Source organism: Pan troglodytes, chromosome 16 (genome assembly GCF_028858775.2).
Source record: "Pan troglodytes isolate AG18354 chromosome 16, NHGRI_mPanTro3-v2.0_pri, whole genome shotgun sequence".
In the NCBI taxonomy this organism is placed as follows: domain Eukaryota; kingdom Metazoa; phylum Chordata; class Mammalia; order Primates; family Hominidae; genus Pan; species Pan troglodytes.
In genome coordinates, this window is record NC_072414.2 from 33,025,282 (window position 1) to 33,038,976 (window position 13,695).

A 13,695-nucleotide genomic window follows, 5' to 3' on the forward strand; every position below is an offset into this window, starting at 1 on the left:
GCCTCCCGTGTAGCTGGGATTACAGGTACCCGCCATCATGCCCGGCTAATTTTTGTATTTTTGTAGAGACAGGGTTTCACCATGTTGGCCAGGCTGGTCTTGAACTCCTGACCTAACGTGATCCGCCCACCTTAGCCTCCCAAAGTGCTGGGATTACAGATGTGAGCCACCATGCCTGGCCAATATGAATTTTTCAAGATCTAAATGGGAAATGTGAATTCTGCAAGCTAAAATATAATACTTTATGAATCAAGCCTGATCTGCCTTGATTAGACAAGACTATAGTAGTAATCATCTAAATTAGTTCTTTTTTGACTGTTAAATATGTACAAAAAACAAAATTATTTTATAAGCAAAAAATGTGGTTTTCTTCCCCACTGATTTGTCTATGTATACTGGAAGAAAAATTATTCAAATAAAAGAAAATATGCAATTACGTGGTTGCCTACACTGATAGGTAGATAGAAAGCCAGCTCATAACAGTACTCACTCTCATCAATAGCAGATTTGTTTTCGGCATGGCTCTCAATGTCCTTGGAAAACCATTCATTAAATTCCTCATGTGAATCAAATAATGTTGGCATAATGAAATGCAGCAGAGCCCAAAGCTGTAAACAAAGACAAAAATGAAATAGCTATAGAGCAATAAAATGACAGCGTGTAAGGATGTATTAGATAGAGTAGAGAGAGAAAATTGCAGGTGTATTAGTGTGTAAGTGCCTAGATGCATGTGTATGTGTGAATGAAAGACAGAAAATGAATGAATTCAACTACATTCTTGCCTCATCAACCAACCCTAATTTTATTAGGTGCTGTAGCAAAATGTGATTCTTTGTCAACTAATTTCAAACTAAAAGTTTCAAAGCGCAAGTCATGCTCAGATTTTGCAATGGGATAGTTTTAACGATCTTCTTATAAAAATCTATTCCATAATTGAACACAACCTAAGGTATGATAACTTGCTACTAATAATCCTAGATTAGGGGTTAGAAAAATATGGCCTGTTGGGCCAAGTCTGGTCTACCACTATGTTAAATCAAGTTTTATTGAAACATAGCCATGGCCATTCACTTATGTATTGCCTATGGCTACTTTATTAGACAAGCAAAGTTGAGTAGCTGCAACCATGATTGCATGGCCTCCAAACTCCATAAAATATATACTATCTGTCAGTTTCTATAAAGTTTTCTTCTTTTGGTTTTTTTTTTTTTTTTTTTTTTGAGATGGAGTCTCACTCTGTTGCCCAGGCTGGCATACGGTGGCACAATCTCGGCTCATTGTAACTTTGACCTCAGGATTCAAGCAATCATCCCAACTCTGCCTCCTAAGAAGCTGAGACTACAGGCATGCACCACTATGCCTGGCTAATTTTTTGATTTTTTTTGTAGCGTCCGGGTTTCACCACGTTGCCCAGGCTGGTCTTGAACTGCTGGGTTCAAGGCATCCTCCCACTTCGACCTCCCAAGTTGTTGGGATTACAGGCATGAGCAGCTGCACGCAGCCTCTATAAGGATTTCTGACCCTTATTCTAGATGATCAATTAACTCCCCCCAAAAATTTTAGCTCCCCTCTGTGTTAACAAATATTACATTTCAACTCTAGCAAAAACACGTCTCTGCATTAAATGTTTACATTTTCTAATGTGGTCAGTATTCCTTAAATACAAAAGAATACAGTAATTCATTGGCCTTATGCCAGAGAATAAGAAAACAGGAATGATGCCTATGCCTAAAAGACGACTTGGGGCAAGTCTTTTATGTGGGGACTATAATTTATACAAAGCAGTAGCACTGCAAGGGAATGGGTAAAGAATTCTATGCTCTGCTGGAATCCTTCTGTTTTATGAAGATATAAACCTGTGACCTGGACTAGTGCCTACCTCTGCCATGGTGTTCTGAATTGGGGTCCCGGTTAGCAAAAGCCGATTCCGACACTGGAACTGTAAGAGGATCTTCCAACGAACACTGTTTGATAAAATAAGTTACAAATTCATGTTAGCAATAAATTGTTCTTTAATTATCCTACTGAGACCCCATATTGACAAAAATGCCTTCCAAAAAACTAACATTCAGAATCAAGTACTCCATCATGTATTCAACTGAAAAACATTATTCAACAAAGCTGAAAACAGGACACTTCCAAGGGAAATGACTCCTCTCTACTGAAAACATGGTATTTGGATTTAGAAAAAAATAGCCTCAAATAGGCAGAGTTGTATCATTTCTGGCTTTATAAACTCTTCTATTATCTTTAGTCATTTTTGCTGACATAAGTCATTTAATTAGAAAGTACATATCTGTGGTATAAAGTGTCAAAATTATTAATCTGTGCACTTCCAGTATGAGTTTGGAGAGAGCAGTTATGAGGAGTGTTGGTGAGAAGAAAATGTAAAATGAATCTTCATTGCTCCTGGCCAAAGGCATATGCTCCTTCGAACAACTGCAGTATGCCAAGCATGGTGGCTCATGTCTGTACTCCCAGCACTTTGGGAGGCTTGAGTGCAGGAGTTCAAGACCAACCTGTGCAGCATGGAGAAACCCCGTGTCTACTATAAATACAAAAAATTAGCCCAGCATGGTGGCACACGCCTGTAGTCCCAGCTCTGAGACTGAGATGGGAGGATCGTTTGAGACAGGGAGGTCAAGGCTGCAGTGAGCCCCAACTGCGCCACTGCACCACTCCATCCTGGGCAACAGAGCAAGACCCTATCCCCTGTCTCAAAAAAAAAAAAAAAAAGATTGCTGTAGGAAGTAAGACCTTTCTGAGGATAGAAAGTTCCACAGAAGGGCTCACGCCTGTAATCCCAGCACTTTGGGAGGCAGAGGCAGGTGGATAACCTGAGGTCAGGAGTTCGAGACAAGCCTGGCCACCATGGCAAAACCCCGTCTCTACTAAAAATACAAAAATTAGCCGGACATGGTGGTGAGCACTTGTAATCCCAGCTACTCGGGAGGCTGAGGCAGGAGAATTGCTTGAATCTGGGAGGTGGAGGTTGCAGTGAGCCGAGACTGCGCCACTGCACTCCAGCCTGGGCAACAAGAGTGAAACTACATCTCAAAAAAAAAAAAAAAGAAAGAAAGAAAGAAAGAAAAGAATAGAAAAAACAAAGTTCTACAGAAAATATCATCTAGCCAGTTAACATGGACCTCTAATAAATTTCTAAGGACTCACCATGAGTTAATAAAAAAATATCAAACCTCAGGTTTAATATCACCAAATAACACTTTTTATTTACTTTGGGACCTCAAAGGTATTGGAATATTTTAAACACATAACTTAGAATAAAAGGATTCTTGGAGATCTGAAAACCATCCAGGGTCTCAGATAATCAACATAAAACAAACAGAGCATCCAATCCACATAACCTAACATTCTACCTCCTACTTAGAACTCCTATCTAAAATAATACCTTAAAGCAAGGGCAGAGACTCCTTCCTCTATAGAAATTTTCCCTGAAGAGATGACCTGTAAAAATGTCACCTTCTTGAACAGGGAGATAAAAGTTGAGAAAAGTCTTGGTATTCTTGGCATTAACATTTGTGTTCCATGAAACAATAAAAAAAGGGAATTTTTGCCTTCTGATCAGGTACACGACTGATGCAGAGATCATGTCACGTCATATTTAAAACCTCTCATATATTGGACGGGTGGCTCATCCCTCTAATCCCAACACCTGGGGAGGCCGATGCGAGAGGATCGCTTGAAGCCAGGAGTTCAAGACTAGCCTGGGCAGCAAAGCGAGACCTTGTCTCTATTAAAAAAATTAAATAAAACTTCTCATATCTTGATTTTATTCATATATACAAGTCTGTGTGTGTGTGTGTGTGTGTGTGCGTGTGTGTGTGTGCGTGTATACTTAACCCAATGCATTGAGTTTGGTTTCTACTACTCATGTTACCTGGAACTACTCTTGAGCGCCTGAGCCTCATCCAGTACCATGTATTGCCACTTGACCCGCTGGAAATACTTTACATCCTGCACCACCAGCTGATAGCTGGTAATAACCACATGGAAGGGGGCATCCTGAGTGTAGAGGGTCTTCTGTAAATATAAAAGGGGAAGGGTGAAAAGAGAAACCTAATAATTCATAATAAGGAACTGATGTATGGACTGTTTTTCTAGGGCCAAAATGTTTAAGACAGCCCTGAAGATGTGCTTCTCCCATATGGTAGGGAGATGTGCAGTGAAGTGAACCATACTGTGGGGTTTTGTCTGTTGTTTTGCTGTTGTTGAGAGGGTCTCACTCCGTTACCCAGACTAGAGTCCAGCAGCGTGAACATGGCTCACTGCAAACACAACCTCCTGGGCTCAGGTGATCCTCCTGCCTTAGTCTCCCAAACAGCTGGGACTACAGGCATATACCACCATGCCCGGCTAATTTTTTTATTTTATTTTATTTTATGTAGAGATGGGGGTCTCACTATGTTACCCAGGCTGGTCTCGAACTGCTGGACTCAAGTGATCCTCCTGCCTCAGCCTCCCAAAATGCTGGGATTATAGGCATGAGCCACCATGCCCGGCCACTGTAACTGTTTTTAAAGCAGTCACATTTACCACAAACTAGGCTGAAACTAGTCTTCAGCTTATTAAAGAAAAAAGTTCTGGCCAGGTGTGGTGGCTCACACCTGTAATCCCAGCACTTTGGGAGGCCGAGGCAGGAGGATCACTTAAGCCCAGGAGTTTGAGACCACCCTGGGCAACAGGTTGAAACCACATCTCTACAAAAAATACAAAAATTAGCTGGGCATGGTGTAGCGAGCCTATAGTCCCAAAAATTAGCTGGGTGTGCTGTCTCCTGCTTGTAGTTTGGGTGGCTGAGGTGGGAGGATTGCTTGAGCCAGGAGGTCAAGGCTACAGTGAAATGTGATCATGCCACTGCACTCCAGCCTGGGCAACAGAGCAAGACCTTGTCTCAAAAAAAAAGATTCTTAATTAATCCTGGAAATCAAGTCCAGCTGATTGCCTACAACAGGAAAAGTATTGTATCAGAAAAATGGAAACTTGATCAGTGTCCAGAAATATATAATAGATAAGAAGATTTTTGTCTAAAAGAAATTATCCACATCAATTAGAGAAATAACGACTGCATGTACGGTACGTATGTATGCAGTTTAAGTAGAATGTTACCTGACTCCAGAACCTTCTGATGACTTTTCTATCATGAGGATTTCCCCAATATGGTAGCACCTAGAAAAAGGGCCAATATATACATTACTTTCTATAGATGATCTTAAAAGTATTATAACAAATATATAATTCGGAACAATTTAAAAAGAAACTAATAAAATGAGCATAGGAATTCCTCTCCTGCCAATGGTGGAATAAGTGGTTTAACCAACCCTGTTGTCCAAATAGAAACACACACACACAATTCATTTGTCTGAAGGCATAAAACAGCTACTGAGACAGTGGGCAATTACAGAGGCCCAAATCAGAAAACAACGGAAGCCCAGAGAGGTAAGCCTAGTATGTGGTATACTTTATCACTGATGGTACCATGGCATTACAAAAGTTCTAGTTGAGAGGGTAAGAAACTGAGGACACTTTTTCTTAAGAGATGTAAGATAGCCTGGGCATGGTGGCTCACGCCTGTAATCCCAGCACTTTGGGAGGTCGAGGCAGGCGGATCACCTGAGGTCAGAAGTTGGAGACCAGCCTGGCCAACATGGTGAAACGTCTCTACTAAAAATACTAAAATTAGCCGGGTGTGGTGGCACGCACCTGTAATTCCAGCTACTAGGGAGGCAGGAGGTTGCAGTGAGCAGAGATGGCGCCACTGCACTCCAGCCTGGGGGACAAGAGCAAGACTTTGTCTCAGGAAAAAAAAAAAAACAAAAAGATGTAAGACATAGAGAACAAAAATTGTAGTTCAAGGAAAAAGACTCTTGTAACCAGCCACATCCCTGGCTTTAAGTTGGAACTCAAAGGCTACAAGGTAGTAGTAACAGTAAATCATACATAGACTTGCCTAGACTTGCCTGAATAGGTACCGACTCCCCGCCTCAAAACATCTGAATTCCAGATTAAAAAGGCTTTGAATAATTTGCATCCCCACCAACCCCCAAATAATTACTAGTGGCAAAAAAACACATAAATCCTCTCTAGAAGAAAACAGTTGTGAGAGCCCACACTTATCTCTATAGTTTTTCCTATACAATGTCTGGCATAGCATTAAAAAATAACCAGACATATAGAAAGACCATATCACATGACTGAAAGCCTACATGAAAGAAAGATAACGTACACAGAGGAGATTAAAATAATAAAAATATTAAAAACAGACTTTTGGCCAGGAGTAGTGGCTCATGCCTGTAATCCCAGCATTTTGGGAGACTGAGGCTGGCAGATCACCTGAGCATGGGAGTTTCAGACCAGCCTGGGCAACATGGTGAAACTCTCTCTCTACAAAAAATACAAAAGTTAGCTAGGTGTGGTGACACGCACCTGCAGTCCCAGGAACTCACGAGTCTAAGGCAGAATTGCTTGAGCCTGGGAGAGGTTGCAGTGAGCCAAGATTCTGCCACTGCACTCCAGCCTGGGCAACAGAGCAAGACTTTGTTTCAAAAAAATAAATAAATAAAAGTTTAGGCCGGGCACAGTGGCTCACACCTGGAATCCTAGCACTTTGCAAGGCCGAAGCAGGTGGATCACGAGCTCAGGAGATAGAGACCACCCTGGCCAACATGGTGAAACACCGTCTCTACCAAAAATACAAAAAAAAAAAAAAAAAAAAAAAATTAGCCAGGAGTGGTGGCACACACCTGTAGTCGCAACTATTCGGGAAGCTGAGGCAGGAAAATCGCTTGAACCCGGCAAGCGGAAGTTGCAGTGAGCCGAGATCGTGCCACTGCACTCCAGCCTGGGCGACAGAGTGAGACTGTGTTTCAAAAAAATAAATAAAATTAAAAAATTTAAAAATATCAAATGAAAAATACTTTAAAAAATGCTAATTTGTTAATGAAAAACATGATAGAGAATTTCAATGGTATGCTATAAATTATAAAAGAATCAAAGCAAATTTTTAGAACTGAAAAATATAGTAACTAAAATCAAGAAATTAATGAATGGATCTAATGACAGATTAGATGCAGCTAAAGAGAAAATTAGTGAACTAGATGACAAGTCAGAAGAAAATATCCAGATTAAAGCACAAAGAAACAACCGAATGCAAGATTCAGCACTTTTTCTGTGGTGTTTTCTAGATGTGGTTTTCTTTCTCCTTATCCCTGCACCTCACAGGGCTTCTTGAATCTACAGACCGCTATCTTTTGTTGTTCTGAAAAATTTCAGCCAAATGGAAGCAGAAATATGCAGGAAGAAATGAAGATAAATAAAAATTGAATATATAATATGAAAAAATCTAAACAAAAAATATATAAGCAATAATAAAATGTCTCATGGGGTTTAAAATATAAAAAGTATACAAAACCTACAGCATATAAGTCGAGACAAAAGGGATGTAGTCCAAGTATACCGAAGTCTTTATATTATCCAGAAAGTAGTAACTCTTAATTTATATTATTATTATGTTTTAAGTCAAGAAGGCAAGTTTTCCCCCAGATTATCTACTAGAGAATAAAACAGGCCAAGTATGGTGGCTCATGCCTGTAATCTCAGCACTCTGGGAGGCTGAGGTGGATGGATCACCTGAGGCCAGGAGTTCAAGACCAGCCTGGCCAACATGGCAAAACCCTGTCTCTACTAAAAATACAAAAATTAGCTGGGCGCAGAGGTTGCAGTGAGTGGAGATCACACCACTGCACTGAAGCGTGGGTGACAGAGCGAGACTCTGTCTCCAAAAAAAACCAAAAAGAATAAAATAAATACATGACTAGTGCTATGGTTTGAACATCTCTCTCGAGGTTTATGTGCTGGAAACTTAATCTCCAATGCAACAGTACTGAGAGGTGGGAGCTTTCAGGGGTGAGAAGGTCATGGGGGCTTTGCCCTCATGAATGAATTAATGCCATTATCACAGGAGTCCCCCTCACCCTGGGCTCTTCTGCTCCTCTGCCTTCCAATCTGGAGTGATGCAACAAGAAGGCCCTTGTGAGATGAGGACGCCTCACTTTTTGACTTCTCAGGCCCTCTGGAACTATAACAAATAAATCTCTTTTCTTTATAAATTACTCAGTTTTCTGTGTTTTGTTATAGCAGCACAAAACAAACTAAGACAAATAATAAGCTAAGAGAGGGAGGGAGAGCAATAACATTTAATCAGTCTAAAAGGACATAAGAAAGGAGAGAATCAAAACACTGGGACACATTTCTCAGGATCTCCTGAGCGCTGTCATGGGCCAAAAAATGTTTTTAAATTAGGGTGGGCGCAGTGGCTCATGCCTGTAATCACAGCACTTTGGGAAGCTAAGGTGGGCAGATTACCTGAGGTCAGGAGTCCAAGACCAGCCTGGCCAACGTGGTGAAACCCCATCTCTAGTAAAAATACCAAAATTAGTTGGGTGTGGTGGTAGGTGCCTGTTATTCTAGCTACTCAGGATGCTGAGGCAGGAGAATTGCTTGAACCTGGGAGGCAGAGGTTGCAGTAAGCTGAGATCACATCACTGCACTCCAGCCTGGGCCACAGAGCCAGACACCGTCTCAAAAAAATTTAAATGTAAAAATAAGGAAAAGAGAAAAATTAAACAGGTGCCACAAGTAGAAAAACAATTAGTAAGGCAGACTTAAAACTCAATATATCAGCATTTACATTAAAAGCACAAATATTCCCAACAAGAGGCAAGAAATACACCTTAAGGTCGGGCACGGTGGCTCACACCTATAATCCCAGCACTTTGGGAAGCTGAGGCAGGCGGATCACTTGAGGTCAGGAGTTAAGAGACCAGCCTGGCTAACATGGTGAAACCCCGTCTGTACTAAAAATACAAAAATTAGCCGGGCGTGGTGGCATGCGCCTGTAATCCCAGCTACTAGGAAGGCTGAGACAGAATTGCTTGAACCCTGGAGACGGAGGTTGCAGTGAGCTGAGATTGCGCCACTGCACTCCAGCCTGGCGACAGATAGACTCCGTCTCAAAAAGAGAAATGCACCACAAATGATGTAAAATGATTACAAATAAAAGGAAGAAAAAAAGCCATGTAAAAATTAAGCAAAGACGCTCTCACATTCTGTATTCAGAAAAAAATTAAAGAAAAACAATATATATCAGAAAATACAGACTTTTAGTCAAAAAGTCTTTAAAAGGAAAATTTCATAATAATAAAAGGTTCAGTTCACCAGGAAGAGTATAAATCTTACAGCCTCAAAATATATAAAGCAAAAATGGACAGAAGAGAAATGGACAAATCCATAATCATGGTATGTTTTAATATACCACTCTCAGTCAGTGACAGAATAGGCAGACGAATCAGTAAAGACATGAAAGAGCTGAACAACTTAACAAACTTTGACCTAAATCAACATATATGCAACACTGCAATGAAAAAGGGCAGAATACCTATAATTTTCCAATACACAGAGGACATATAAACACTGACAATATGCTGAGACATAAAAATGAGGGTTCAACAAATTTCAAAGTATTAAAGTCATAAAAAGTTTCTTTTACCAATGTGAATTTAAGGTATCAATTAATAACAAACAAGACATCTAGACAATCCTCCACTGTTTGAAAATTATGAATTACACTTTTTATTTTTTAAAAGAGATAGGGTCTCGCCCTGTTGCCTAGGCTGGAGTACAGTGGTGTGATCATAGCTCACTGTAGCCTTGAACTCCAGGGCTCAAGTGATCATCCCACCTAGAAATACACTTTTAAATAACCCATAGATCAAAAATGAACTTGCAATGGAAGTTAGAGATTATGATGAAGTGAAAGACAATGTATATATGACACATCAAGCCTTTGGATGGCTAAAGTCATGCTCAGAAAGCAATGAGTATCCTTAAATGTACATCTATTAGAAGCTGAAAATCAATACTCTAAGCTCCATCTCAAGACATCAGATAAAGAAAAAAGCTGGCTGGGCATGGTGGCTAACGTCTGTAATCCAAGCAGTTTGAGAAGCCAAGGTAGAAGGATCGCTTGAGCTCAGGAATTTGAGACCAGCCTGGCCAACGTGGGGAAACTCAGCCTCTACTAAGAATAAAGAAATTCACCGGGCATGGTGGCAGGCTCCTGTAATCCCAGTTACACGGGAGCTTGAGGCAGAAGAACTGCTTGAACCCGGAGGAGGCAGAGGTTGCAGTGAGCCAAGATCATGTCACTGCACTCCAGCCTGGGAAACAGAGCGAGACACTGTCTCAAAAAAAAGGTAGAAAAAGAGTGCAGTGTGGGGCTGTGTTCCAATACGTATGACTTTCAACTTTGTATGTCACATTCTATGAAAGTTTATTTTTTTATCAATAATTTTAAAAAGTAAAAACTATTCTTAGTTTACAGCCATTCAAAAACAGGTAGCAGGCTGGGCTCGGTGATTCACGCCTGTAATCCTAGCACCTTGGGAGGCAGAGGCGGGCAGATCACCTGAGGTCAGGAGTTCAAGACCAGCCTGGCTAACATGGTGAAACTCCGTCTCTACCAAAAATACAAAAATTAGCTGGGTGTGGTGGTACACCCCTGTAGTCCCAGCTACTCGGGAGGCTGAGGCAAAATTGCTTGAACCTGGGAGGCGGAGGTTGCAGTGAGCCAAGATCACGCCACTGCACTCCAGCCTGGGCGACAGAGCAAGACTCTGTGTCATAAAACAAAAAACAAAAAACAAAAAAAACAGGTGGCAGATTCCTTAATAAGTAGAATTACCATATGACCTAGCAATTCTATTCATAGGTACATACCCAAAAGAAGTGAAAACAGTAAAAGTGTTCAAACAAAAACTTGCACAGGAATGTTCATAGCAGTACTACTCACAACAGCCAAAAGGTGGAAACAACCCAAATATTCATCAACAGATGAATGGATGAACAAAATGTGATATATATATACACAATGGAATATTACTCAGCCATATAAAGGAATAAAGCACTGACACATGCTATAATATGGATGAAGCTTGAAAACTTTATACTCAGTAGAAGAAGCCAGACAGAAACGGCATTCACAAAGTGTTCAGAATAAGCAAATCCAGCCACAGCAGTCAAATTTGTGGTTGCCAGAGGCTACAGCACAAGGTGAATAGAACGTGATTGTTTAGTGGGTAAAGGCCTTCTGTTTGGGCTGATGAAAAAGTTATGAAACTAGACAGCAGTGATGGTTACACAAGACTGTGAATGCACCTAATGCTACTACATTGTACTTTTTTTTTTTTTTTGAGACAGAGTTGTGCTCTTGTTGCCCAGGCTGGAGTGCAATGGCACAATCTCAGCTCACCACAACCTCTGCCTCCTGGGTTCAAGCGATTCTCCTGCCTCAGCCTCCCGAGTAGCTGGGATTACAGGCATGTGCCACCATGCCCAGCTAATTTTGTATTTTTAGTAGAGATGGGGTTTCTCCACATTGGTTAGGCTGGTTTAGAACTCCTGACCTCAGGTGACCCCCCTGCCTCAGCCTTCCGAAGTGCTGGGATTACAGGCGTGAGCCACCGCACCCGGCCCATTTTTTTATAAGCTTGGTCTGCAGGCATGCACTACCATGTCCAACTAACTTTTAAATTTTTTGTAGAGACAAGGTCTACGTTGGCAAGGCTGTTCTTGAACTTCTGGACTCAAGTGATCTTCCCACCTTGGCCTCCCAAAGTACTGGGATTACAGGCATGACCCACCAGGCCCAGCCCATTTTTAAATAGTTAAAATGGTAAATACTATGTTCTATGTATTTTGTCACAATAAAAAATATATTGGGGCACTAGGAAAAAAAAAATCAAGCCAACTGCAGTGGCTGGTGCCTATAATCCCAGCACCTTAAGAGGCCAAGGTGGGATGATTGTGTGAGGCCAGGAGTTAGAGACCAGCCTTGGCAACATAGCAAGACGGCACCACAAAATTAAAAAAAAAAATTAGCAGGGTGTGGTGCTGCATGCCGGTAGTCTTAGCTACTTGGGAGGCTGATGTGGGAGAATGGCTTGAGGTGGAGTTCAGGGCTGCGGTGAGCTATGATCACGTCTCGGCACTCCACCTTGGGAGACAGAAGGAGAAAATGTCTCTAAGAAAAAAAAAAAAAAGCAAAAAAAAAAAAATCAAAAGAGGTGGCAACACCCACAGGGTATATAATCCTAAATTAGGGTATCGAAAGAAAGTTCAACATGCAAATGATAGCTCTGTTTCAGGCAAACTTATAAAGTCAAAGGAAAGGCATCAATGACATTAGTAATATCACATTGCCATCTATCAGCAGTGGAAGAGCTACTGAAAACTTAAGTGGTTTGGTGAAAAAATTTTAAGACCTTTTATTTTTCTTTTTTCTTTTTGAGACGGATTCTCACTCTGTCGCCCAGGCTGGAGTGCAGCGGCATGATCTCAGCTCACTGCAAACTCTGCCCCCCGGGTTCAAGCAATTTTCCTGCCTCAGCCTCCCGAGTAGCTGGGATTACAGGCGCCTGCCACAACACCTGGCTAATTTTTGTATTTTTAGTAGAGACAGGGTTTCACCATCTTGGCCAGGCTGGTCTTAAACTCCTGACCTTGTGATCCACCCGCCTCAGCCTCCTAAAGTGCTGAGATTACAGGCATGAGCCACCATGCCCGGCCAAGATCTTTTATTTTTCAATATCTGCATTGTTCAATATATACTGAACATCATATGAAAAAAAAAGCAGAAAAAGATGGTGATCACCATTCCACAAGACAAACAATTTAAGAGAAAATAGTCAACAAACTGCGGTAGAATGATCTCATCATCATCTCAGCAAGATGAAAATGAGTCAGTCAAATTAAAAGCTATATATCCTAATACTCCTTATACAGTTTCTACATCTACAATTTAGCCACAAAATGGGACCACAGCCATAAAGCTGCCTCAAAGTGGGAAATCCCAGACAATTTCCTATTCCATACAAAGCATAAGCCAGAAAAATACCTGCCTCACATTTCTACCCTATCCCAAGCTCCTCAAACTACATGAAACCCATCACTATTACAGAGACCCAAAATCAGAGATCATGTCAACATATTTTGATATATAATCTCCAAAATACTATCCTAACTGTGCAACTTCATTATCATATTCCTTTAGGGACAGAACACATATTTAACTCATTTTCAATTCTTTTAAATTGCAAACAATAAATCCTATTCATTCTTTCTTAAATTCCTCCAACTTTTCATAACTAAGCAGCTGTTTAAATCTAATCAATGTCTTGCCCAATGGATGCCAAATACTTCCCCGATCACCCCCTACTTCAACCTGAATTCTTTTCCTATGAATTAATTAAATCGATGTTCACATTATCTACCTTAGACATTATAAGCTGGACTAAGACTAGAGATCAGACTTTAGAGTATTAAGAAAATGAACTGGCTGGGTTTGGTGGCTCGTGCCTGTAATCCCAGGACTCTGGGAGGCTGACGCAGAAGGATGACTAGAGGCCAGGAGTTCAAGACCAGCCTGGGCAACATAGTGAGACCTGCCTCTACTAAAAAAGCAAAATGGGCTGGATGGAGTGGCTCACACCTGTAATCTCAGCACTTCAGGAGGCTGACATGGGTGGATCACCTGAGGTCGGGAGTTTGAGACCAGCCTGACCAACATCGTCAGTAGAGAAACCCCGTCTCTACTAAAAATACAAAATTAGCCAGGCATGG

The 13,695-nt window shown here is 41.1% G+C and overlaps 1 protein-coding gene across 4 annotated transcripts in view; it reads right to left on the bottom strand.

Moving 5' to 3' along the window:
• Positions 1-13,695, bottom strand: part of INO80 (INO80 complex ATPase subunit) — a 137,070-nt gene that overhangs the window by 75,606 nt on the left and 47,769 nt on the right. For 3 of the 4 annotated variants that reach the window (XM_510320.6, XM_054667384.2, XM_016927956.4), the window contains 4 exons: positions 5,128-5,187; positions 3,899-4,041; positions 1,880-1,964; positions 491-608 (listed from right to left, as the gene is read on the bottom strand). In XM_510320.6, the coding sequence (XP_510320.2) occupies positions 491-608; positions 1,880-1,964; positions 3,899-4,041; positions 5,128-5,187 (406 nt within the window). The remainder of the gene's footprint in view (positions 1-490; positions 609-1,879; positions 1,965-3,898; positions 4,042-5,127; positions 5,188-13,695) is intronic. The other variant, XM_016927958.4, reaches the window with a different exon arrangement.